The sequence below is a fragment of the Rissa tridactyla genome, chromosome 1, assembly GCF_028500815.1.
Source record: "Rissa tridactyla isolate bRisTri1 chromosome 1, bRisTri1.patW.cur.20221130, whole genome shotgun sequence".
NCBI classification, from domain to species: domain Eukaryota; kingdom Metazoa; phylum Chordata; class Aves; order Charadriiformes; family Laridae; genus Rissa; species Rissa tridactyla.
This window is the reverse complement of record NC_071466.1, coordinates 204,296,304-204,322,865: the sequence shown is the minus strand read 5'-3', so window position 1 is coordinate 204,322,865 and position 26,562 is coordinate 204,296,304. Positions and strand designations below refer to the sequence as shown.

Sequence of the window (26,562 nt, the reverse complement as noted above, 5' to 3'; positions counted from 1 at the left end):
GGACAGGGAAAAAACAAACAGAAATTTCTGTCGCATTTCCTTCATTCATTCTCATTCTTTGTATTTGTGTAAAGTAACACAGAGGCTAAATTTTTTTTTTAAAGTATCATGGCAAGATAAACAATGTAGTACACAACAGCACAGCGAAATATAAGTAGCGATGCAACTCCACTCAGGCTGATAACGTTAGGTGGGATAAGTCTGAGCAGATATATTTGTGGATTACAAGATACATACAGGACTATAAGAACATTTTCAGACCTATATTACTGCGAATCTCTACACATACGAAACTTCTGGTTATCAAACCAAGCTCTTAAAGCCTGGGATAGACAAACTAAGGACCACCGCAGAATCAGTATTTTTATTTACTGCCCTAGAGAATTTAAAATTTCAGTGGAGATAAATTATAGAATAATAGAATGGTTAGAGTTGGAAGGGACCTTAAAGATCACCTAGTTCCAACGCCCCACCATAGGCAGGGACACCTCCCACTAGACCAGGCTGCTCAAAGCGCCATCCAACTTAGCCTTGAATACTTACTAACCTAAATCTCCCCTCTCTCAGTTTAAAACTATTACCCCTCCTCCTGTCACTACACTCCATGATAAAGAGTCCCTCCACATCTCTCCTGTAGGCCCCCTTTAAGTACTGGAAGGCTGCTATAAGGTCTCCCCAGGGCCTTCTCTTCTCCAGGCTGAACAACCCCAACTCTCTCAGCCTTTCTTCATAGGAGAGGTGCTTCAGCCCACTGGTCATTTTTGTGGCCCTCCTCTGGACTTGCTCCAACACGTCCATGTCCTTCTTATGTTGGGGGCCCCAGAGCTGGACACAGTACTCCAGGTGGGGGACTCACAAGAGCAAAGAGGGAGAATCACCTCTCTCGATCTGCAGCCCAGGATGCAATTGGCCTTCCGGGCTGCAAGTGCACATTGTTGGCTCATGTCCAGCTACTCATCCACCAGTACCCCCCCAAGTCCTTTTCCGCAGGGCTACTCTCTATCACATCATCCCCCAGCCTGTATTGATAATGAGGATTGTCCCGACACAAGTGCAGGACCTTGCACTTGGCCTTGTTGAACTTCATGAGGTTTGCACGGGCCCACCTTTCTAGCTTGTCCAGGTCCCTCTGGCAATATATTGTTATTGTCATCAGCACAACAAAAGAGCTATCAATGTAGCCACTATGTTGTTCCCAGAGTGTGAGTGCTCCAGAGCAGGTACGACCGGTATTTCTCTGTTCTGCAACCAGGGCCAGGCTCAGAAATCTGGATATTGCCACAGCTGTAGCAACCATTATTGGCCCTTTTCAACTCAGTTGTGCATTTTATATTCTTTTTTTATGAGTTAATGTATGAATGTGTGAAGCACATTCAAGAAACCGAATCCTCAAATTGCTACCATTGGAAAGACTTAAGTATCTTATAGCAGGGCACATTTTAGCAAACAGCAATTGAAAAGAGACTGAACAGAACAGATAAACAATAGAAATGTTAGTCCTGTAACCATTCATTGAACTGTGGTTTTAACTTAATAAGTCTACTAGGAGGTAGATGAATGATAGAATAACAATGAAACTTCTACAATCCAAGCACCAGACAAAAACAAAACAGGCCAATGAAGAAAGATCACCTTTTGCTGTGTAGCAAAATCTATCCCAGAGTGTTGACATATCGTGTCTTTCAGTTCTGACTTATCACTTTTATTATAAACGTTTATACTGAATTATGCAGATGGCTTAAAATATAAATAACATACAGTTAAAATTCAAGCAAAAGTGTGATCAAAGTGAAAATATTACCTAAATTGTAGCTAGCTTTTATTATTAACTATGTCACGAAGTATAAATTACTTTATTCTGCCAATTAACCTACAGTGTCAGAACACCTAAATATCTTTAATGAAGCTAACCAGAGGCTGTCTAGTGATGGCACCAGGGAGGGCAGGCTCATGTCTTGCATACTGCCATGCATACAGTTTGGTACCAAAACGAGTTTAAATACCTCTACATCACTCTCCTGACAACAGTATATGCATACCGAGTGTCCAAGCAAGTACAGTTGTATGACATACTGTTGATCAGATTTTAAAAATAAATAAATACACAAAATGCAGCCATACTGCAACTACTTTCTGTGCATCTCTGGCACAGCACCAACGAAAAACAGTCAACTGGAGGATGATTTGTTTCCCTCTACTTCACTTTTTTTCCTTTTTACTTCTCCTCTGAGATAGGGACATAACTGTTTTTCAAAACGGCCTGAAATAGCAGAGGGCTCACACAAGTGTGGGATTCCTAGTCATTACAAGGTTACAAAATACCAGAGGTGCCTAACTATTAGGTATTAGCCTTGACCATTTGCCCCTATTTGCACAATCTCAGTGTACAAGCAACTGGGGCAGAGCCTATTTTTGCCTCTGTCAGGAAGGTTCCCTTTATTGATTACTTTGTTTGAAAGCCACGGCAATATGGCATGTTTTCTGTAACTGCTTAGAGTTCCGCTTCTTTGTTCTTAAGGTCTCCCCTCAAAAGCAAGAGCTTTTGGCTTAAACTGGGTTTTTCAATACTGCTTGTCACGCAAAGCTCTCACTTTCCTCAGTATGCTTTGAAGAGGACCTTCCTCCTCATTCTTGTCCTTGGAACACCCACCACAGTCACAGATTCCTGATTGCTGCTAATTTCACAAATATTGCCTTAAAGGTTTGAAAGTTTACAGCCAAGATCTGGCCCTCTTTGCCAGTTAAAGGGTTTTTGGCAAGGCTAAAACTGACACAAGTACGAGACTATAAAATGCAACTGCACTTTGGCCATACAAGGACAGATATAACTCTGCGCGCATCACTAGCTGCTAATACATGCCAAAAACAAACCTGTGATCTCCATGTATTACTCACATGTGGTGTTATTAGTCAGAATCCCAGTTTAAGCCCTCCAGCAGGCCTTTACTCACCTTTCCTTACTCAATTGTGAGTACATGTCCTTAAATCATGTCAAGGATTCCTTTTTTTTTTTCTTGTCCGTAGACTATTTTTGTCCACCAGATAGACTATCTCAATGTTTTAAGCTGCACGTTAACCTCTTGAGACCCACTCAGAGAAAACACGTTTTAGACTACTAGTCTCCTTTATATTGTGTGGGAACATTAAATAAAGGATGCTTTTCTTTCCTCAAAGACAATACAGATTATGTAGCAACAGCAGTATAAAATTAGAGACACACTTCTGCCAAAATCTGAATATCAACACTGGAGATGAAGATCAACACTTTAGTAAAGTCTAGAGAAAAATCATAAACATGGATTAAAAACAATGTTTGTTTGTTTTTTTTTCAGATGGCAACTTCCATCAGGCTGAGTTCATTTTTCAAATAGTTTTACATTGTGGCATTGCTGTGATTGGCTCGAAAACCAGCGACCTTCTATTGAATTTCAAAAGAATATGTAAACACTTATGTAGTAACTAGGAAAACAAACATGGTGAATTGTTGCATTTTCCATTTTTAAACACAAAGCTGTATACCCCACAGCTACCTGAAAAGATTGCTACTGATTTAAGTACTATTCACTTCAATTCGTCTGACCCTCTCTGTCAATTCAGTGTTTTCCAGGTTTGAAGATCTCACAGCAGGCTTCTCATGCTGAGACAAGACCCATTTCAGCCTTGCTGTACCAATAGAGCTAGACCAGCTCTCTGAAAGAGGCGTTCATGTTTATCACTGACCTGAGTTCTGCCCTGTAAGACTCGTTTTGACAAAGTACATGTTAACCCTTAAGGAAAACTTTCAGTCATATGGTGGAGTGGAAAAAGGGTTGCAATCAGTATTTTATTGCAGTCCACGTTTAATACTAAATCCTTTTAGTAATCCCTGTTACTTAACAGTTTGCTTTACTGTTTTAAAAAAATCATTAATCATCTTTTTAATTTGGCATTCCTCAAGGCAGACCGATTATAATACTGCCTTCTCTCTTTTTGTGAGCAAAATGCTGCAGAGGACAGTACTGTATGCAGTGCCTCAACAAACTACAATCATGCCCAATAAGTATCAGGATATATTTGCATTTTATTGACATAGCATGGTAGCAAAAGTTCGTTAAAAATATGGTGTATTTTTTTTTTCCAGTGACTGTGGAGAATGCCAACTGTCAGCAATATCCCCAGATGACAAATCTCCCTTTCGAGGACTGTTTTATTGCCTTCCAATTAAAATCACTTAGTGTTTCCTTTTGCACATTTGTAGGTATTTTTTGTACCTTTTCAAAAAAAAGGCTAGGATAAGCGTGCTCCAAATACATATCCACATTATGGTATTAAAGCTGGTTTAAGACACGCTTTGATGCTAAGCCCTTATTTATATGTCCTTCAGCGTTATAGCCATGAAGCGTTTGTGATAGACCTCAAAGCCTCCTAAGACTGCAGTTTTCCATATTCTAACTCCAACTCTACCATCAGACCCAGAGTCCACAGCAAACGCTGAGGCTCCTATTTACACCAGCCAGAACATCTTACATAATAACAAAGTATTCTTATACCGTGTTTACATTACATTAGCCTCAGTTAGGGTTAGAACATACTGTTCCATATAAAAACAGAGAGGAGACTGCTTCACTGAATGAAGAGTTCACAGACTAAGAATACAAGGAGTATGCCGTGGGGGAAGAGAAGGCAGGCATGGGGAGCTAAAAGCATTTATAATGCCTCTACACAGACGAAGTTTATAATTAGAGTAACGCAATTGCCAACCATATCCATCATCCCCTAACTCCTTATGGGAATGATGGCAAAAATGGCTAAGGAGCTTGAACAAGAAGAGTGCATCACGTGCACTCTTGGTGATGGAGGGTATTTATAGGAAAAGGAACACCACAGGAGGAAGAACGAAGCATTTAGAGGAGATAAGGAATGAGTGGGCAAGGCTTACAATGCTGACAGATATGAAGAGACAGACGATGCAATCAGATTTGCACATGACGGAGGAACACAGCGGGCAAGTGCAGATAATGCAACTTAACAGCAAATGTTGATGAAGAAATTTTAAAAGGATACTTTGGTCAAAATAGGAACTAGAATATATTCCACATGCTTCTTGAAAGGACTTGAAGGGATGATCCTGCAGTAATCAAGTTGGTGAATAAGGCATACATATTTTCTTTCTCACATAAGTTGGTTTTACTGACTTGAGAAGCTGCCTTTTAGCATATAAATATATTTTATTGCTCCCAGCCTCAATTAAGATGCTCTTCTGCATTTTGTATCTGAAGTGATAGCACATCAAGCACTCCAGCTTTTTTTTTTTTGGTTTTTTTTTTTTTTTTTTTTTAAGAGCTTTCATGATTCCACACTAACTTCACATAAAATGAACTGGCAGTCTAACACAATTTCATCTGCAAGATGGTATCTTTAGCAGCACAGTGTTCTGTAACATATGGGATTAGTATTATGCAAAATACAGAATCTTGAAGGAAAAGGGACTGGTAATTTCCTTGCTGTAATCCTCAGAGCAAGAGTATGAAAATATTATTAATTGATTGTGTCTTCTAGAATCATATACTTTAAAATACCTTCCTCTTAGTCATTGTATGATATCATTAGGATGACAAAACTACATTGATCTCTTAAATAAATATCTATTTCTTCTAAATCTCAACTGAATTCTGTACTTGCTAAGTTATATGCCTGAATGGTAGGTACTAGCAGTATCTCAGTAATACTGTTTAACCTTTAAAACACTGGTGCATACGCTTACTGACATCTGTATCTGTTTTTTGCCTCTGAGTATGCTGCAATACAGAGAGCCTGCTACAGTACGTTCAATGTTCCAATGTCTTTTGTGATTCATACATTTCTGTTTCATAAAATGGGTAACTGCAGTGTCACTGACTGCTAGTAATTATGAACAAAGTCACATGTCTGGTCAACATTTCCTTTCTACAGTTGACTCCAAACCACAAGAGATACTAAATCACTCAACTGGCTCTCCAAAAGATGGTCACGGGTCTCTCCTCTCGATTCTTTGATGACACTAGAGAAATCAAAGTAGCCTTTGCCCACTACAGCTTTCACTCTGAATCTACTCTCAAGATCCAATGTTACAATAAACTCCTCTACCCAAGAGAAGAGGGCTCTAAGCACCACTTCAAGCACAAACTTAGCATGCAGAATTTCTAACTGCATGTGGCTTGCCAATTCATGTGACAGGAAGGTTAGACAGCTTTACATATATATGTATAAAAATCAAAGGGTGTACACCTAATGATTGTCTATAAAAAATACCTGCTAATAAACAACAAAGATCAAAACCTTTTTTGTCTATCAATTGCTTCTCTCCTCATTCTTGAGTAGAAAGCCCTATATTAAATTAAATCAAGTGACGTTAATCAAGTGTAATGGTCTTGTAGCGTTATCACTGTCATAAGCACTACCTGCTCACTGAGGAGAGTCTCTGAGGACTTCAAATTGTAATAGTCATTGACACACGGATGAAACAACTCTCCTTATTACCAGGACGACACAGTTCAAGTTCCTTGCTTTTCTAGCATCAAGGGAATCAATTCAAAGAAGTTCCATGAGACTAAATCTAGAAGCGAGAAAAATTATGTAGAAGGAAATTACTCAAACGCTGACTTTTATGCATGGCTGACAGATACCCAAGTTTCAGGGACATCTGCAATATTTATTTCAAAAAGATTATGTAGATTCTGCTGGCTTTATGTTCACATGTTGTCTACATACAAGCCTGAATGTCTTACGTCATCTATGAGCTCTTTAACTGAATGGTATATTTAATCTATATCGCATTAAAAATAAATAAGGTAACTAGAAAGGCAGAAGTATAACTTCTGAAACCTAATGGGACAAGGTTTCACAGGATAACGCTTTAGTATTTGTAGATCACTAATCAAAACATGCAGGGCCACACGTAAGGACATTTGTTTTCAAAGCAATACCTATTGCAATTACTTTAAAAAAGAGTGGACTATTGTACATTTAATCATTATAATCAAAGAATACAATAATGTAGAAGAATTATAATTCTCTTTGAAGACAGACATCACAAGCAATCCCCAGACTTGTGTTTGTGCTTAAGGTATTTTTCCATATGGGAAAGATATCTCAAAATCCAGAGCTGCTGTTACTGATGAGGGAGTCCATGAGTCAGCCTGAGTGAGGAATGTCCAACAGGGCCTCCAGAGCCCTCAGCTCAAAATTACTTTCTAGGAGGAGGCAAACGAAAGAATATAAAACCTACTAAAAGGGTAATTTAAGAGAATGCAAAGTATTTTTCTCTGTTGGAGAGCTGGCAGATGTTGAGCTATCACAATGTTCAGTATTATTTACAGAAAACAATTACAGAGCTTACCATAATCTAAAGGACAAGTCACTACATCAGGTTTAAACTCCTGCAAAATTAAATACATGTATAGGAAGAAAAATAAAACAAAAAAAGACATCACCCTCAAAGCTAAAACAAAAGAACATACATAAAATACACAGTACAATAGCTTAATGCATCTCTTAACTGGCTACATGCCTTTTTTTTTTTTTTTTTAAGATGACAATACATATTTTGATAAAGCTAAAAACTAGTCAGGATTGAAGCAGAAAGAAAGGTCCCTAGACCTTTTGTTCCCTGGCCAAATCACTTCAACTGTGCTTAGGAAGCGTGTAGTTAATACACACAGATGCCATTCAGTAGTGTCACCATGTGAACAATTTACAATTCAGACACAAATAGAATGAAGAATTCCTAAGAGTACACATGACTTTGCATTGCTAACTGCTGATTCAGTTAAAAGTTTCTTTTGGTTTTCATATTATTTTCTTTTTTGCCTTTGCTGAGTAACAGTAAAGGACAGGAGGAAGCTAAGAGCAGATAAAAGTGCAGCTGCTCTAAAACATATAACCGTTTGCCAAAGGAATTTCAGACACATGTGTAACACCATGCAATCCTTGCACAACCGAGTCTTCCTTATACTGGTGGCCTGTGTTCTGAAAGCTGAAATCAATGCCAACAGGGAAATCTTCCAGATAAAAACTTGGAAGTAATGACACTCAACACATATTTTTCTCTTGGAAGGCCGATTAAAAACCAAATACTCCTCCAAATTTAAACATTGAGAACATTTATAGGAATTTATCCTTTCCCTTTACTTAGAGGCTATTAGTTAGCTAATTATTTTCTTACCAAAGCACTGGAAAAGCTTAATTTCACCTATGATGTATTAGGGCTCCAGGTTTATAACTATACAGTTAAGATAAAGATACTGCTATATAGAAGAACTAACATCTTCAGTCATCTCTAACATAAGTATCAAGAGCAGGCAAAATGAACAAATTTCTAAAACACATACAGTAAAAGATATATAAAAGATCTGTCAGTCCACAAATGAGTCCAACAAACAATTATACTTTTGGAAAGTCTGTAGTACACAGATACGTCACTTGAAGGGATAAAAATATATTTGCCCTGTTTAAAACATCACAAGTGTTAAACCCACCCTCTTAATTTTGATCGACTTTAGATCTGACAAGTAATTCCTGCTATGATGGAGAATCTGACTGTACAGATATTCTGAGTGCCTAAAACAGGATTTAACTTTCATTTGGTAATTTAATAACTGCAAATGAGATGCACAGAAACAACGAATTTATTTGGAGAACCCACCAGCTGATGTCTGAGATGGGAATGAAAGGTCTCCTTTGTCTACCTAAAAGATGCTTTTCTAAGTGACCTCTGACATGTCACTTAAATTGAAAGTAGGAGCCTAAAGCTTTCATGAACATGAGGTTATATTCCTATGTGATCTTTGCTAAAGACTTTGAACTTACCTAGCATAAGTTATTACAAAAAACGGTTTGTCCAATTTAGAAAATCAATGTCCTTAAAGTAACATAAAAAATGAGCAACATGAAGTGTCCAAAACAAAATTAAAATTAAAATAAAACAGCCTGATTTACTGATGTCTTAAAAATAGCAATTCAAGAACACTTGATTCAAATATATGCACCTAAAAATCAGTACAACAACACTGAAATTATAAGTCTAATCATATCCATCTCCTTATACTGGATTTATGAAGTTACCAAAGGTCTTGATTTCAGTTCATCACCAGCAGCATCACAATCAAATAATGAAGCAAATTCAGAAGTAGGCTCATGCTGGAATAATCCACCGTGACTTAATATTTTAATTATGCATGTTTCAGCCTGCTATAAGCTACTGTAAGGTTTTCCTTTACAAGACAGATTCCCCCCTCCCCCCGCAATCATTGCCTAAATAAGTAGCTAAGTATTCCTAGTTGCTTTGGTTTTATCTCTCCATGGAAGTCATCACAAATAATATGAATAAATGCCCTAATGCCTGACTTAAAACTTTATTCCCCAAATCTGACCCAGAAAAATTTAATATGCCAATCTATGATTACTTTTTTTAAATAATTCCCAAGCAGCCTCCTCAGTGATCTAATTTATTTAAAGTAAAATTAGCTTTCTCTCCCTGTTCTTCTGGTATTAAAACTAAGCTGAGTCCCATTGTATTTTTGGTGTTTTAATTTGATATAGCAAGACTAGCGCTTTGATTGCCCTCCTCATACGACTGAATATGAGCCTTTCAACCACTTCTGCCCACTCCATACTTTTCACCTCAGTGCAAGTGCAAAATGCCACATCTCAGCCAATGACATCATGCTAACAGTATTCAAAAATTTAAATGACACAATATTAGCTTCATTCACACTAGTCATTTCTCTATGCACTGTTAAATAATACTTCACAAGCTAAAGAACGGCATAAAATTGATACCTATGATTCTCTTTGAAATTATAACCCCACTCACTAAAACATATGTAGTCCTGAACGCTACATAGAATCATAGAATGTGTTGGGTTGGAAGAGACCTTTAAAGGTCATCTAGTCCAAACCCCCTGCAGTAAGCAAGGACATCTTCAACTAGATCAGGTTGCTCAGAGCCTCATCAAGCCTGGCCTTGAATGTCTGCAGGGATGGGGCCTCCACCACCTCTCTGGGCAACCTGTGCCAGTGTCTCACCACCCTCATTGTAAAGAACTTCATTTTCGTGTCTAATCTAAACCTACCCTGCTCTAGTTAAAAAGTATTGCCCCTTGTCCTATCGCTACATGCCCTTGCAAACAGCCTCTCACCAGCTTTCTTACAGGGCCCCTTCAGGTACTGGAAGGCTGCTACAAGGTCTCCCCAGAGCCTTCTCTTCTCCAGGCTGAACAACCCCAACTCTCTCAGCCTGTCTTCGTAGGAGAGGTGCTTCAGCCCACTGGTCATTTTTGTGGCCCTCCTCTGGACTTGCTCCAACACGTCCATGTCCTTCTTATGTTGGGGGCTCCAGAGCTGGACACAGTACTCCAGGTGGGGAACTCACAAGAGCAAGATCAGTTGCCGAGGAGATCAGCTCCAGTGCAGGTAAGTCTGTGCTGGGGAAGGAAATCGCGGCAAAGAAACGGCCAGAGGCTCGTTTTTGAGGCTTTTAAAGCCAGGAAAAGGGGCCAGCCCGAGCCGGTACCCGGCCCTTCTGGGGGGCGGGGACAGCTGAGGAGCCGAGGGCGGAGCCACCACCCCCGGCGGCAGGTGTTAACGAGCAGAGGGTGGGACCACTCTCCCCCCTCATAAAAGAAACCTTTTGGGAGGTTTCTGAGCCCACTGAGCAAACGAGCTGCAAGTGGGCGTTCCCTGGGTGTGACCCGAGGTACCACCCAGGTGCACCACAACGAGAGTGTACCTCCTGGGCTGGAGAAGGGGGCGGCCAAGCAGGGTGTGACACACCAGTCCAATCACAGCGGTCTGCACAGCAGTTCGTGCAGGATAGAGCTGAAAGACTGCTAACCCGGCTAGGTAGTGATGGTAACTACTCGCAAGATGACTGTGGCGTCCATGAGCTCCACAACCACCAGGTCTGATGCCGCCTCTCAGACGGAGCTCTTGTGGGAACATGCTACCACACAGACATCGGGCTGTAGGGTATGCCCTGCTCTTACGCCAGTGTCGGATGGCAATGATGGGCATACCTATAGGAGATGTGCTCAGGTAGAGGATCTTCTCCAATTAGTCATGGAGCTCAGGGAGGAGGTAAGTAGGTTGAGGAGCATCAGGGAATGCGAGAGGGAGATAGATTCCGAGAGTAGAATCCTGCATCCCATGACAGAAACCCAGCAGGCAGATAGAACCCCTGCAACAGAGAGCTCCATATCCTCTCTCACCTCAACTGAAGGCGGTAACCTGGAGGACAGGGGGCAATGGCAGGAAGTTCCTGCGCGGCGCAACAGGCGCTGCACTCGAGACTGCCCGATGACTACTCCATCTTCCCAGGTGCCATTACTTAACAGGTACAGTGCTCTACAGAGGAACCTGGATGATGACGAGCACAACATTTCTCCTATTTCTCCTACCCTGGAGCCGTCCGCAAGGTCTAGTCAGACCTCCCCCTGCATCAAAACCTCTGCGGTAAAGAAGAAAAGACGGGTCCTTGTCATAGGTGACTCATTACTGAAGGGAACAGAAGGCCCAATATGCAGGCCGGACCCGGTACATAGGGAGGTCTGCTGCCTCCCTGGGGCCCGGGTCAAGGACGTGAAGAGGATGCTTCCTTCCCTGGTACGGCCCTCAGACTACTCTCCACTTTTGCTCTTTCAGGTAGGCAGCGACAAGGTAACAAGAAGTCGTCCAAGGGCAATGAAGAAAGATTTCAAGACCCTGGGACGCCTGGTCAAGGGATCAGGAGCACAAGTTGTGTTCTCGTCTATTCCCCCAGTTGCGGGGAATGATGAGGGGCTAAATAGAAGGAGCCAGCAGATCAATGCCTGGCTTTGAGCTTGGTGCTGCCGGCAGGACTTTGGCTTCTTTGATCATGGCCTGATCTACAAAACGCCTGGCCTGCTGGTAACAGGCAGGAATACCTTGACCTCTAGGGGAAAAAGGGTTCTAGGACAAGAGTTATCCGGGCTCATTGAGAGGGCTTTAAACTAGATTTGAAGGGGGGTGGGGATGGTACTGGGCTTGCTGGTGAGGTGCCAGGGTGTAGTTGCTCAGCGCTCGTGGGCCAGTGTGCCAGTATTTCTGAAAGCCAGAAGGCACACCACATCTCAAGGGTCAAAACTACACACACACAACTCCCTCTCTGAAATGCTTATACACCAATGCATGCAGCATGGGGAATAAGCAGGAAGAGCTGGAGGTCTGTGTGCGGTTGCGGGGCCATGATCTCATTGCAATTACTGAGACGTGGTGGGACAACTCGCATGACTGGAATGCTGTCATGGATGGCTATGTCCTTTTCAGGAAAGACAGACCAGCAAGGCGTGGTGGTGGAATTGCACTCTATGTGAGAGAGCATTTGGAATGCATTGAGCTCTCACTAGGGGCAGATGAAGAGCGGGTCGAGAGCTTATGGGTGAGGATTAAGGGACAGGCAAATATGAGGGACACTGTTGTGGGTGTTTATTACAGGCCACCTGATCAGGATGGGGAAACTGATGAGGCTTTCTACAGACAACTGAAGGTAGCCTCGCAATCGCAGGCCCTGGTTCTCATGGGGGACTTCAATCACCCCGGTATCTGCTGGGAAGACCACACAGCCAGGCATGCACAGTCCAGGAGGCTCCTCCAGTGCATTGATGACAACTTTTTGACACAGGTGGTACAGGAGCCAACAAGGAGAGGAGCACTTCTAGACCTGGTACTGACAAACACAGAGGGATTGGTGGAGGACATTAAGGTTGGGGGCACCCTAGGTTGTAGTGATCATGAAATGATTGAGTTCAGGATCATGGGTACTATCCACAAAACATCAACAAGAAGTAAAATTACAACCTTGGATTTCAGGAGGGCTAACTTTGACCTCTTCAAGAAACTGCTTGGAGAGATCCCGTGGGCTAGGGCTCTGGAAGGCAAAGGGGCTCAAGAAAGCTGGTTGATATTCAAAGACCACTTCCTCCAAGCTCAGGATCGGTGCATCCCTAAGAGAAAGAAATCGGCCAAGGGACGCAGGAGACCCGCATGGTTGAGCAGGGAGCTTCAGAAAAAGCTCAAGTGGAAGAAGGAAGTTTATAATAAGTGGAAGAAGGGACTGACCCCTTGGGAGGATTACAAGAATGCCACCAGAGCGTGCAGGGATGAAACAAGGAAAGCCAAGGCCGCCTTGGAATTAGACCTGGCTAGGGACATCAAGCACAACAAAAAGAGCTTCTACAAGTATATTGGAAGCAAAAGGAAGACCAGAGAAGTTGTAGGCCCACTGCTGAATGAGGCAGGAGTCATGGTGATGGAGGATGTGGAGAAGGCAGAGTTACTGAATGCCTTCTTTGCTTTGGTCTTTACTGCTTGGCCCAGCCCTCAGGAGTCCCAGGCATTGAATAAATTAACAGGGAAAGAAGAAGACTTCCCTTGGGTTGAGGAGGAGCAAGTGAGGGACCAATTAGATCATCTAGATATTCACAAGTCCATGGGCCCTGATGGGATGCACCTGAGAGTGCTGAGGGAGCTGGCAGAAGTCATTGCTGGGCCACTCTCCATCATCTTTGAAAAGTCCTGGAGAACAGGCAAGGTGCCTGAGGACTGGAGGAAAGCCAATGTCACTCCAGTCTTCAAAAAGGGCAAGAAGGAGGAGCCGGGGAACTACAGGCCGGTCAGCCTCACCTCCATCCCTGGAAAGATGATGGAACAGCTCGTTCTGGGCATCATCTCAAGGCACGTGGAGGAAAGGAAAGCTATCAGAAGTACTCAGCATGGATTCACCAAGGGGAAATCATGTCTGACTAATCTGATAGCCTTCTATGATGGCATGACTAGATGGATAGACGAGGGGAGGGCGGTAGATGTGGTCTACCTTGACTTAAGCAAGGCATTTGACACGGTCTCCCACAGCATCCTCATAGGGAAGCTTAGGAAGTGTGGGTTAGATGAATGGACAGTGGGGTAGATAGAAAACTGGTTGAAAGATAGAGCTCAGAGGGTTGTGATTAGGGGCACAGAGTCTAGTTGGAGACCAGTGATGAGTGGTGTTCCCCAGGGGTCAGTACTGGGTCCAGTCCTGTTCAATATATTCATCAATGACCTGGATGAGGGGATAGAGTGCACCCTCAGCAAGTTTGCTGATGACACCAAGCTGGGGGGGGTGGCTGACACAGCAGAAGGCTGTGCCACCATACAGAGAGACCTGGACAGGTTGGAGATCTGGGCAGAGAGAAACCTTATGAAGTTCAACAAGGGCAAGTGTAGGGTGCTGCACCTGGGGAGGAACAACCCCATGCACCAGTACAGGTTGGGTGCTGACCTGCTGGAGAGCAGCTCTGTGGAAAGAGACCTGGGAGTCCTGGTGGACAACAGGATGACCATGAGTCAGCAATGTGCCCTTGTGGCCAAGAAGGCCAATGGCATCCTGGGGTGCATCAAGAAGAGTGTGGCCAGCAGGTCAAGGGAGGTCATCCTCCCCCTCTACTCTGCCTTGGTGAGGCCACACCTGGAGTACTGTGTCCAGTTCTGGGCTCCCCGGTTCAAGAGGGACAGGGAACTGCTGGAAAGGGTGCAGCAGAGAGCTACAAAGATGATTAGGGGACTGGAACACCTCTCTTATGAGGAAAGGCTGAGGGATTTGGGTCTCTTCAGTCTGGAAAAAAGACGTCTGAGGGGTGACCTTATCAACACTTATAAATACTTAAAGGGTGGGTGTCAGGAGGATGGGGCCAGGCTCTTTTCAGTGGTGCCCGGGGACAGGACAAGAGGCAATGGGCACAAACTTGAGCAGAGGAAGTTCCACCTAAACATGAGGAGGAACTTCTTTACTTTGAGGGTGGCTGAGCACTGGAACAGGCTGCCCAGAGAGGTGGTGGAGTCTCCATCTCTGGAGACATTCAGAACCCACCTGGACGTGTTCCTGTGTAACCTGCTCTAGGTGACCCTGCTCTGGCAGGGGGGTTGGACTAGATGATCTCCAGAGGTCCCTTCCAACCCTATGATTCTATGATTCTATGAAAGAGGGAGAATCACCTCTCTCGATCTGCAGCCCAGGATGCAATTGGCCTTCCGGGCTGCGAGTGCACATTGTTGGCTCATGTCTAGCTTCTCATCCACCAGTACCCCCCCAAGTCCTTTTCCGCAGGGCTACTCTCTATCACATCATCCCCCAGCCTGTATTGATAATGAGGATTGTCCCAACCCAAGTGCAGGACTTTGCACTTGGCCTTGTTGAACTTCATGAGGTTTGCATGGGCCCATCTGTAAAGCCAAATCCACACTCCTGATCATTGCAGTTAGGACATTCGGATAACTCGTAGATTAAAGCCAAAAATAAGGCAGTATAGGAATAACTAATATTTTCTTTAAGTTTTAAAAACAGTGATAAGTTTCCATAAGCTTTACTTTCTAAAGCCAACCCACCGTAGCCCAGCAGTGAGTCACAAATGCAGTGACAAGTCCCAAGTCCCCGTTAGACAGAAGTTCCGGGTTTGCAGAACACAAAAGCACATTTTCCAAAGCAGCACATCTCAAGTACAGCATAACAATAATCTTCACAGCAGCACAGCTCCCTCCCAAGCACAAGGCAAAGCTACAGCACAGTTGGCTCAAAGCTGTACTGCAACCAGACAGCAAAACTCTAGGTCAAAAATTCACTGAGTGGGTACTGCAACAGATCCACTGATATTTATCAAAATCAGCTCTTTTCCAATGTTTTGTAGAAGTTAAATTCCAATTATCCATTGAAAAAAACCCCTTGCATGTTAGTGTAGGTATATTACTAAAAAGTGCTTCCGTTTATGAAATAGCAAGCGTAAACCAAATTGCAGCATCTCAAGCCTGACAAGTCAGCTCTAATTTTAGCAAAAGTCTTGCAGCCTAATGGAGCCACCACCTAAATTCCCTTTAGATTGAAAACTGAAGGAAAAAAGCATGAGAATTTCTCCAAACAATATTAACTGAAGTCACATAAGCTATGCACAAAGCAGTTCTCAGAGACAAAAACTAGGGACAACTGCCTTCACACTTAGGGGAACATGAAAAACAAAAATCTCATATTCCAAGAAAACTCAGTCAAATACTCAAGCTACATATATAGCTTCCACACCTCCTCGCTGAAAAGGTAAAAATTCAAAACTAGGACTATAAGAAGCAGTGTAATACAGGGAACTTACTCTTGCTATAAGACATAATTCCACAATTTTCCTTACTCCTTCAGAAGTACAAGGAAGCACAAAATGCAGACTCTCAGCAGGAGAGGGGATGACAAGGTCATCCAGGAGTGCTGCCTTCTTAACGACAATTATGGTTAGTATTTATGTTGATTTTGGAAAATGTTTTATTTAACCATGACCACAATTTAAATAAGGACACAAAAGTACCCTTTTTCCCTTTCCTTCCCACACTACTTTTCACAGTTAGTAGTATTTATTAAGATAATGTAATTGGTTTCAATTGAATTTTAAAGTTATTAAGATTTCAAGTATGTTCACAAAATAAATTGAAATGGGTAGAAATACTTGCAAAAAGAAGTAATCACAAGTTGTCATAAGTGAATTGTATAATTAGCAGATTCTGATTTCCTATGATTTGAACCTTTTTCCCCCATCGCTTTCTTACTTGTTACTGCAAGCTTCACCAATACTGCTCTGATACCCTTCCCTGACACAGGAGGGCTAAATTCGGCCACCTGCCCAAACCACGGGTGTGCAGTCCATCACTCCCTGCCCAGCAGGCAATTCCCACGCATTTTCATGAAGGTCTGTCTTTGAGACCCATATCTCTTTCTGATGCAGTTTAAGGACTAGCCTAAAAAAAGGTAATTGCTTACAAAGCCAGTTCTATCCCTGGAAAATCTTGAAGCTCTCTTGACTCCCCTGGAATACTACCTGTATTAAGTAGTTACAAAAACATGTATTTTAGTGCTCACTACTACTTTCAGTCTATGCCTGATTCATATGCACATCAAGGAATTTATTAACACTTAAAGCTCATCTTAGCCCCTCAACACGCTAACATGGATATTAGTTTCATTAGCTGATACAGTTTAAAACAAATTAGAATAGAATTTTAAATGTACCACAGGAGGAATAAATGAGACTTCTTCTACTTGACAGACCATTATAGACAAAAACATAAGCCAGTGTGCTTCCCGCTCTTAAATCCACCAAAAAAGTTTACATAATTCCTATACTGAAGAATAAAAAGAAAAGTTTTGTTCAAATAAAACTTCACTGTAGAAGAGGACAGCACTTACAGAAAATCTGAACAGGACAATAGTTGGGATCCTTCACCCATCTCGGAGCAGGATATTACTTGTAAGTTTCTCATTCTTAAAGTGAGAAAAATCACACTGGGTGCAATATTATGACAGTACAAGGACAGATGCATGATCCTAATAACAAACTACTAAATATCTACTTCTGTGAAGGATTTGAAATATGTATTTTTGACTGATTTTATTGATCATGCAGCTGAGTTGTAATACTAGCTGAGGGACAATGTCCTGCTTGCTCCCACAGGACCCCCAAACCTTGTGAAAGATTAAATAGAAAAAAAATGTATAATTTAAAAAAAATGTACTAACGAGTACTAAAAGAAGCAGCTTTTTTTTTTTCATTTGAACTTACTTCCCTTTACTATTTGAGTTTGTCTTTATGTTCAAATTATTCATAGCACACAGATAGCTGGCTGTTTTGCCATCTAAAATTTCAATTTTAACCCTGTAGACATTGCCTATCATTTACACAGCTCTTTTTATTTCCAACTTCATTCATGTTTGGTAGTCACCTTTTATTGCAGTAGAAATAAAGTAAAATTCAACGTGTACCCTGTAAACAAACAAATACTTGAACACAAATGGAAAGAAATTTTAATTTAATGGGAACACCTACATTTTGTAGTGTATAACTTATTCATCTTTCAGAACAACATCTTGGGCCTACGCTACTTCGATAATTTCCCTATTAAAATGTGAGGCAACAGAAACACACTGCAGAAAACTGCAATACAATAGAAACACTATTTTTCTTTGTATTCAGTATTTACTAAATGAGTCATACAATTCCCTGCAGCCAAAGTGCATTGCATTTGCTCTTCTTTTTCAAATAAAAAAAACAAGTAAGGAAAATAGCTCTACTACACACAAAGGAATGTTTTTGTATTGCAGCTACCAAAAATAGACCCGGGCTTTGCCGATCCTGTTTCTCAAAAGCATGCAGTACTGAAGAAGAATGAAAATCCACACAGGCAGCAGATGGACTCGGGAGATTTTGGAGCCAAGACCACTGCCATCCCTCAAAATTTCTCAGACCACCACCACCACTTACTGCCAACTTGGTGCTTCTTGTAGCTCTGCAAAGTCACTGCAAATCGTTTTTCCCTGCCTGTCAGGTCACGTTTAAGGAGCCACTGGAACACAGATGAACCACAAAGACTTTTTATTTACCCCGGTCTACAAACACACACATATTGGTAGCGCCTCCTAAGCGCAGGTAATAAGGTACAGGAAGAAGCGGTAAATTATTTTAAGTAATTCTGGTGATTTTAAAGAAACAATGGATCAATTAGTTTGGATACTGAGTGTTCAACCTCTACTGCTTTAGAGGATCTTCTCCATAAGGTCGTCTCCTCTTCATGTCCCTTACCTCAGAAGCAGCGTGCAGACCCTGCTCCCCAAGGCAGTGTTGCTGCTAGTCACAAAACCAGGTACTGTTTTGTCACTGGAAGACAAAAACCAAGTGCATACCAACAGAATTTATTCTATCTTCAAGAAGCAGAAGGGAAAACAACAGAATTTTTGTTTGTATGGGGAAAAATTATTGAAAGAATGTGCGGTCTATAGGCTTTAAACTGGAAAGCACTGCAGAAAAAAAAAATTGCATTAAATGGAAGGAGTTAACAGAGCTAACATTTGCAGCATGTGAGGCAGACAAAAAAAAAACAAAACACAGGCATCCCACGAAACCTCCCACTTTCTGATGTGCCTTGTACAGAAACGCAGGGCTATCTAAAGAGCACCAATCCTGATAGGATACTTGCTGAGGCAGGTAGTTCAAGCAGTCCATCTGTTGGTTTGTTGTTGTAGGTTTGGTTTTTGGTGGGTTTTTTTGTTTGTTTGTGGTTGTTTTTTTTTAACTTTTTCAAAGATTCTTGTTTCCAAAGAAAAAAATGCTCTCCCAGACATGAATGTGATCAGGGACCTGCTTAGTGACCAGCTGAAGTCAGTAACAGAAGACCCAGCTTTTACAGGAATAATGGCATTCAGGACTCATTCTTAATGGGATTCCTCAGGAAAAAAAAAATTCTAATGAAGGACCATTCCAACACCAGAAAAAAGAACGAGCAAAGCACAATGGACACTGAATCACAAGGAACATTCAGTTTTGTATAATGTCTGTCCTGGTCCCTATAGAACCAGGAGGTGCCTGAAGAGGCAAGGGAGAAACAGCAAGGTGGAAATTACAGAAAAAGTGTTAAAGGAGAAACATTTGGAACAGCTCTGACACAGTAGGCCTGTGTTAACACGGACACCATGCTATCACAGAAAGCAAAGCATTCGGCGTAAGAATGCCACGAGGGCACAGACACCCACTCTGACAAGTACAAACCACACCTGGAGGAAAAGCTGGTAAGCAGAAATGACACAGCATTATTTTTGGCTACAATACACCCCGAGAGAAAGGATGGCTAAGAGAATTACAAGTGTTTCTTTATAATAGAAGAAGAAATACCACCACGATTCAAAATGACCACGATGACAGAAAATACATCCTAATATATAACACAAGCAAGTTTCTGCCTTGCACTAACATAGACCACTTCAAACATAAGCAGGATGCTTCACATACAGGAACACGCAACAATGAATACCAATAAGAGGAAAAACACAGCAAGTCAGTCACCAACTCTGGGTCAGAGTCTAAAAACCTTTAAAAGCATTTCCCAACTCATTTTGCCTCACATGCCCCTCCTAAATGAATTTTAATGTTTACATTCCCTGCTCAATTATCCCAGATACAGTATTAATGTGGATCTATTGCTCCTTATGCCTAAAACAGCCCACACCCGTGAAGCACTTTCTACACATCCTCTGAGGGTATAGAAGATAAACCATGAATTATTAAACTTAATAAAAATCTTAATAGCAGTAGACTCTACAGACATAGGTCTTACCACAGAATAAAGTTTTTGAGATGTTTTCCTTTTGTCCCAGTAGTGTTTAAATGTCTACTGTAACACGGCAAGATTAAACTATCTGCACTTAGAAAGGTAGTGCGTGCACTGAATCAAGTTACAGTGCCAATACTACCTCGTATGATGTAATTACTTATCTTTAAAAAACACAGAGAAGGAGTTAAGTTAAATCAAACCTGTAAAAAACAAAAACGCAAAACAGGCATGATCCTTATTTGCCTAGACATAGCAACTTACGGGAACATTACCACTGATTTGAAGAAGCACCACTCAACCTCTCTAACAAGCAGTCCAGTCTGGTCTATGACAGAGTTGACCAGGCACAAAGACTATTAAATTAAGCATTTCCAATTCCACTTGAACAACAGGACTTCAAGGGAATGCTTCTGCTGTATCATCCTCACCAGAAATAGTTTAGGAGAAACTGCATGATGTCAGGACTGAAAAGCAAATTCACTGCAACACCCTAATACACAGCAGATAAAAAGAACAGAGAAAGGCAAAATATAAATGACTTCAAGATAAATTATCTCCTCTAGCCACTGCCTGATAAAATTATTATAAAACCTGAAAAAATAAGACCAGAAGTTAAAGCCAGAGAAAGTGCTGCCTTCTCAAAAATACCCAAGAACCACAGCAGGGTTAGCGACTTACCCACTAGTGACAGCACAAAGCACTGGGAATAAACCCCAAAGAACTAAAGCTCCCAGGAAGAGAGACAGGCTATCACAGTCCAATTACATCTAACGAGAACAGCATGCTACATAGATGTTTCAGAAATGCATGTGGAGTGGTACAGGCAGGATGGAGCAGGCAAACAGGAGCTCCAGTAGAAATGCCACTGTTACTGCACACCAGCCATTTCATTGTATGTATTCCCTATGGAATAACCCAAACAGGACTGTGATATAAACTTAAACAGTTCCTAAGCAGGAATATTAGCAACATCATCTTCAATAAACATGCTGAAAAAGAAAAATGATATACATATCTAAATAAAAGGACAAGCTACCTCTGATAAGTCCTGTGACATAAGGATATGGTTTCTGTATGTGCTGAGCTGTGCAGGAAGCAGACTGCGGTCATAAACTATTTAATGACAAGTCTCTTCAGTCTTCTACTTCACATACAAACCCAGCGCATGTGCTGGGTAGCACCTACACAAAAGAAGATATAATCAGCACATCCGTTAACATGTGTCTGTTTGTAACAGACACATTCGATATTTCATAAGTTCCTCCACAGCCATAAGTAAATTCATACTGATTTTACATTAACAAGTTTAAAATGTTTTACATTCACACCAGCGAGAATTTGTTTTTCAAGTAGCGCTGATACAACCCCAATGAATTCTTTCTAACTGTCAGGCTAAAACAAGTTTCATCAAGAAGTAGTATGATAATAATTCACTTTCTCAAATGTGTAATATATATTGCAAACATATGAAAGTGAAAGCGTTTCCTCTGTGTCCAAGCAAATACACCTAGCTGTCCCCAGTCACCGATCACCCCCACCAAGTGCTTTTGCAGAACACCTCCTCTCTTGATCAGGACAGTTTTACATACAAGAAAGTTTAATGTTTTCACTTTAATCAAACCTCCTGTTTAGCGTCCCATTTTAGATGACAACTTTAATTGCAGTTCTTAGAATTTTTTTAATTGATATTGCCACCTAGCGGTTTCTTTCAACAACATTAAATAATCATAAAAGCCAGCATGAGAACATCAACGCCTACAGCAAGTTTGAGAAAACCCATCAGATATTTTTTTCACCAATACAGAAAAATCTAATACTGCTCTACACCCAAAACAAACAAAACGGCCAAGCACTACTTACAGAATCAAGCCTAAGGTAGTACATTCTCTTTAAAATAAAGTTATTTCTATGGGCAGAATAAAACAGTATCATAAAATCATGAAGTGATTTGGTTTACGTTAAGTAATAACCCAATATTGAGTAATTCTCCAAACACATAATTTCAGAGGAAAAAGTACCATTACTAAAAAAATCTATTTTTAAAGCTTATTTCTTTCACTTTCTTGAATACAAAATAGAGAAGAGGAGCATATTTTGCATCTGTCTGGCCTTTGGCCTACTGTAAGTTTGCTGTTATATATTTAATGGCAAGATGATCTAAGTACCCTAAACACAGGAAATAAAATGGAGAACAAGTCCTAATTTACCTAATACAGAACAACTTTCAAAACATTTCTGCTAGCAAATTCAGCTTAGTTGTAATAATAGAAAAGAGACAAACTGGACAAGAAGTTCTTAGTATTTATGCAGCTTTCCATTGCTATCTCATTCTGATCCAAACCGATGTACACACGTAAGAGTTCTACAGACAGCCCTGTTCTTTGTTGGGATTACAGACATCTTCAGTATCTGGTGCAAACCCAACTGCTTATTATGCAGTATTAGTAACAGCTGATTGACAAGACTATATGTCCCTTTAATACTTTCTGCTTCTATGTCCCTATTTCTAATACACAAAAAAAATTATCAATTTAATGATACATTTTATGATGTTTTAATGAAAAATTAAAATTTTCGAACAGTTGGCTATATTGTTTCCAAACAGTTCAGCAGAAGTGATTTTAGTATTCTCGGAAATAAAACATGCATGCAAAAAACTGATCATATTTGAACAAACATAATTATTTTCAACCAGTAATTTGCTTTTAAATCAATTTTTCTTCTAGCAAGTAAATATAACTCCCATCTTTGTTTTCACCTCACTGCTTAAGAAACAGAGCTTATGTAATTTTAGGGTGTCTATCTAACTTTATTTAAAAAAAAAAATCATGTTTGCTAGTTCTAACATTTGAAAAAGTGGATGGAGACCTCCGAGCTATTAAGTTTCTAAGTTTTGTGGCAGCTGGGAAGAAAAAACCACAACTCTATCAGTACTTCACAGAGGGAAAGTCAAGGTAGTCCAGCTCTCATATAGTCCATCTGGCTTGTACAGCTGCTGAGGGTCTGCTGGTGATCAACCAGCCCGGATCCAGCTCCACACCAGTCACCACAAGCACTGCACTCCTTGCTCAGCTAGCATGGGCAGTAGCTGCAGGAGAAGCTCAGAACCTCAAGCGGTGGCCATCGATTTCAGCAAGGGAGGTTCAGTACAGCAGCAGGTAGGCTTAAGAGCCAAGGAACAGGTATGTTTATAGAAGAGGGCCCACTGAAGAATGGGATAGAGAAAAGGCACTGAGACTCAGTGGGCATGGGGAGAGAAGTCCCCATCTGGGACTTGTGGAGAACAGAGAGCAGTACCCACAGCACACGCAAAAGACAGCCAAGGCTATTGGGGTGATGGGGTACAGGTGATGTTGGATATAAATGCACACAGAACCAAAGTTTTTAATACAGCTTCTCTAACTTATGCAGCTCTCTGAAATATGTAACAGCACTGAATTATCTGCTTTACATTCACTTTCCTTTACCTGTATTATCTGCTTTAACCTTTATCTAATTGATATTATTACAGCACATCTCAAATGTATAGATTTACACACACATATATGTAATATAGAGATTGGTTATTATTACTGCACTTTTGTTTGGTGGTTTTTTTTTTTTTTTTTTTTTTTTTTTTTTTTTTTTTTTTTTTTACACATTTCATATAAAAATCCTACTGATGTCATAGTCAGGAAAGAGAAAATAATTCTTTTTTCTCAACATTGAAGAGCTATATAGACCAGAAGGGCTTTTGCTTATAACATTGTTCTCTAAAATCTCTCTATTATTTCCTGACACATTTTTGATCTACTTTAGAACACAGAGAGTATTTCTATAATGAAGGAAGATCATACCTTGGAAATGCATTCAAGCCCTTTGAACTATTTTAGCTAAAATGCCTATTCAACAGACAATGCTAACCAGCTTTGTCCACTTAGACATAGCCCCTAGAACTTCTTTCATAATGGCAGGTACAGAGGTTCTTTTGAGAGGAGAAATAACAGTTTTCTAATGAAGTAATAACTACATGTTAAATGTAAATAAAACCAAAAGCTACTCTGCAAACTGCCAATATTTTAAGATATTACTTTAACAAGATTCAACCTTCAGAGGTCTTTACAAAGAACCTTCCCACTGGCCAAGATTTTCCCACTATCTACTACTGCAGTTCCCAGCAAGGAAGTAATTTTAAAACACTAATAGAACAGTTAAAGACCATACAGACTTTCTGTAAAAACAAAGCAGACTGTATTTGAATTTTAACTCAAAGCTAAACCCTTTAAAATTTGTCAAATGTACAGAAAGAGCCCCTTTCTCTGACACAGTTTCTGCTTACAGTAGGAAAGCTACTTGCAAATATTCCTTCAGATGTGCTGATCCAAGTACCATCTTTCAAATTCCAAGGTCATCCTTTTTCCCGGAAAAAGGTCCAGAATGCCACTTCACTTATGCATCACCAGATCAGCACTATATTTATGCCTTGTCACTCTCCTAGCTCCCTCTTGCAAACTTTGAAATCACCCGGGCAGTAGCAGCAAGGTTCAGAGCATGGCAGTAATTTTACAAATTCAGTATATTTGCATCCCAGTCACCTGAACAAAGAGCAGTGGTTGCTCCTCACCACAGACCACACAAAACAGGATCATGTAGCCCATAAATATGGTGTTGCCATTGTTTGTGATGGGCCATAGGCTTTATTTTAAGCTCATAACACAAGAGACTTAACTGGGCTCTGCTGAACCTGTCTTGGCCTGCCTGGAGATTTGTTTTAGCATGGAACAGCAACAGTCTACTGATCAAATAACTTTGTTTACATACCTTTTTTTTTATGTATGTTTACATACATACAAAGTATTACATACTTTGTTTTAGCTATTGCTTAGCTTTGTACAGTTGTGCAGTGTAGCACTTATTATTATACATATATCTGGAACTAACATAGTAATAATAATTATTCTGTGTAAAGTGAACTATTTAATATGCTGGAATAAAAAGCAGCACAAAGGGGTGAAGACATGGAACAAGTGTATAGAACTAAAAAGTCACAAAATGATACAGAGTCCCAAGGCTACAAACACCTCACCAACACTCAGTTGCTGGCCGCAGGACTGCAACCTGGGAGCTGGGCAAAGCCACTCATAGGGGGAACAAGGAACAAGTTTCAAACATATGGAAATACACTATTATATAGTAAATCTGGATGGATTGACATGGATTGTAACATGGATTTACAAGGCAGCACAGAAAGGACAACTTGCAGAAACACAAAAATGACCAAAGCGGATTCTGAACGAGGAGGAAGCAGCTCCCAACATCAACCTCATAGACCTCCCAGCGGGGGCTCAGGCGGCTAATGACTAGCCATATTCCTCCCTCATACCAAATGAAACCATCCACCTTAGAAGGGCGGGCATAGCACTAGAGAAAGAGCAGTTTGTGCATTTATCACTTTGACTGTACACAATTTGAAACCAATGCTAGTATCACTGTAACTCAACTACCAATAATTATTTGATTTGACTGTTAAGACTTTCACTAGACTAACTGCAAAATCTTGACTCTGCAGTAATCATTCCTTTTGCTTGTAGCAAAATTTTGAGCATAACAAACTCAAGCAATCTATCTGAAACCTGGATGCAACAAAGCAGTGAGAAGAGACTCTAAGATTTGGAAGGAGAGCAGGTACAGATGGATCCATTTTAGCCTGAGGAGGAACAAGCTGCATTAGTACAATACCTCAGCAGCTGGTGGGTGAGGATCATGTTTATCATGGGAGATAAGCAGTGAAGAACTTCAGACCGAGAGCGCATACAGCCAGAATAGCCACTGGATTCCCTCCCTCCCAGCCTCCACAAAGAAAACCGTGAGTTCAGAATGAAGTTAATTTATCATCCTCTAAATAAGATAAACTTTGCATTACTAGGAAGGGAAACAGAAAGCAGTTATATTTATACGTACGTTCACATACAGAGACATGCTCTCATCACCTCACTAAGTGCCATTTTTCAATTTTCACAGACTTATTTGAGCATTCTGGGTGTTCGTTCACACCAACTGGAGTGCATACACAGTTTTTTCCCTGTCAGTGAAACCCTACATTGTAAATCAGACTTTTCCTTTTCTGCTAAAGCAATGGTCCCCTTACTCAGCCTCTGCCCTGTCTTCTATTTCCTTCCTCCAAATACATCCCACCATATTCACGTATATCTGCTTAGATAAGGAAATGTCATTACACACTCACTTTTCATTCTGATATTCTAGGTATACATTTATTGGCAGCAAATCTGGGCTTTGCTGCTTTCCATTGCTGCTGATAAAAGCAGAAATTAAATTCCTTTTTGGGAAATGGGGTGAAGATGCTTTTAATTCTTGATTAAGCTTTAATTCCACATTATCTATGGTAATTCAGTTTGAAGGAAACCGTATCATCTT

General features: G+C 40.8%; 1 protein-coding gene across 5 annotated transcripts in view; it reads right to left on the bottom strand.

Annotated features, from left to right (window-relative positions):
- The window catches only part of SRPK2 (SRSF protein kinase 2), a 158,953-nt gene that overhangs the window by 118,451 nt on the left and 13,940 nt on the right, over positions 1–26,562 (bottom strand). The window contains exon 1 of one of the 5 annotated variants that reach the window (XM_054188153.1): positions 21,185–22,493. The exons of the other annotated variants lie outside the window; for them this stretch is intronic. Within the exon in view, the coding sequence (XP_054044128.1) occupies positions 21,185–21,258 (74 nt within the window). The 5' untranslated portion in view covers positions 21,259–22,493. Of the gene's footprint in view, positions 1–21,184; positions 22,494–26,562 lie in introns of those variants that run through there. 5 annotated transcript variants of the gene reach the window in all.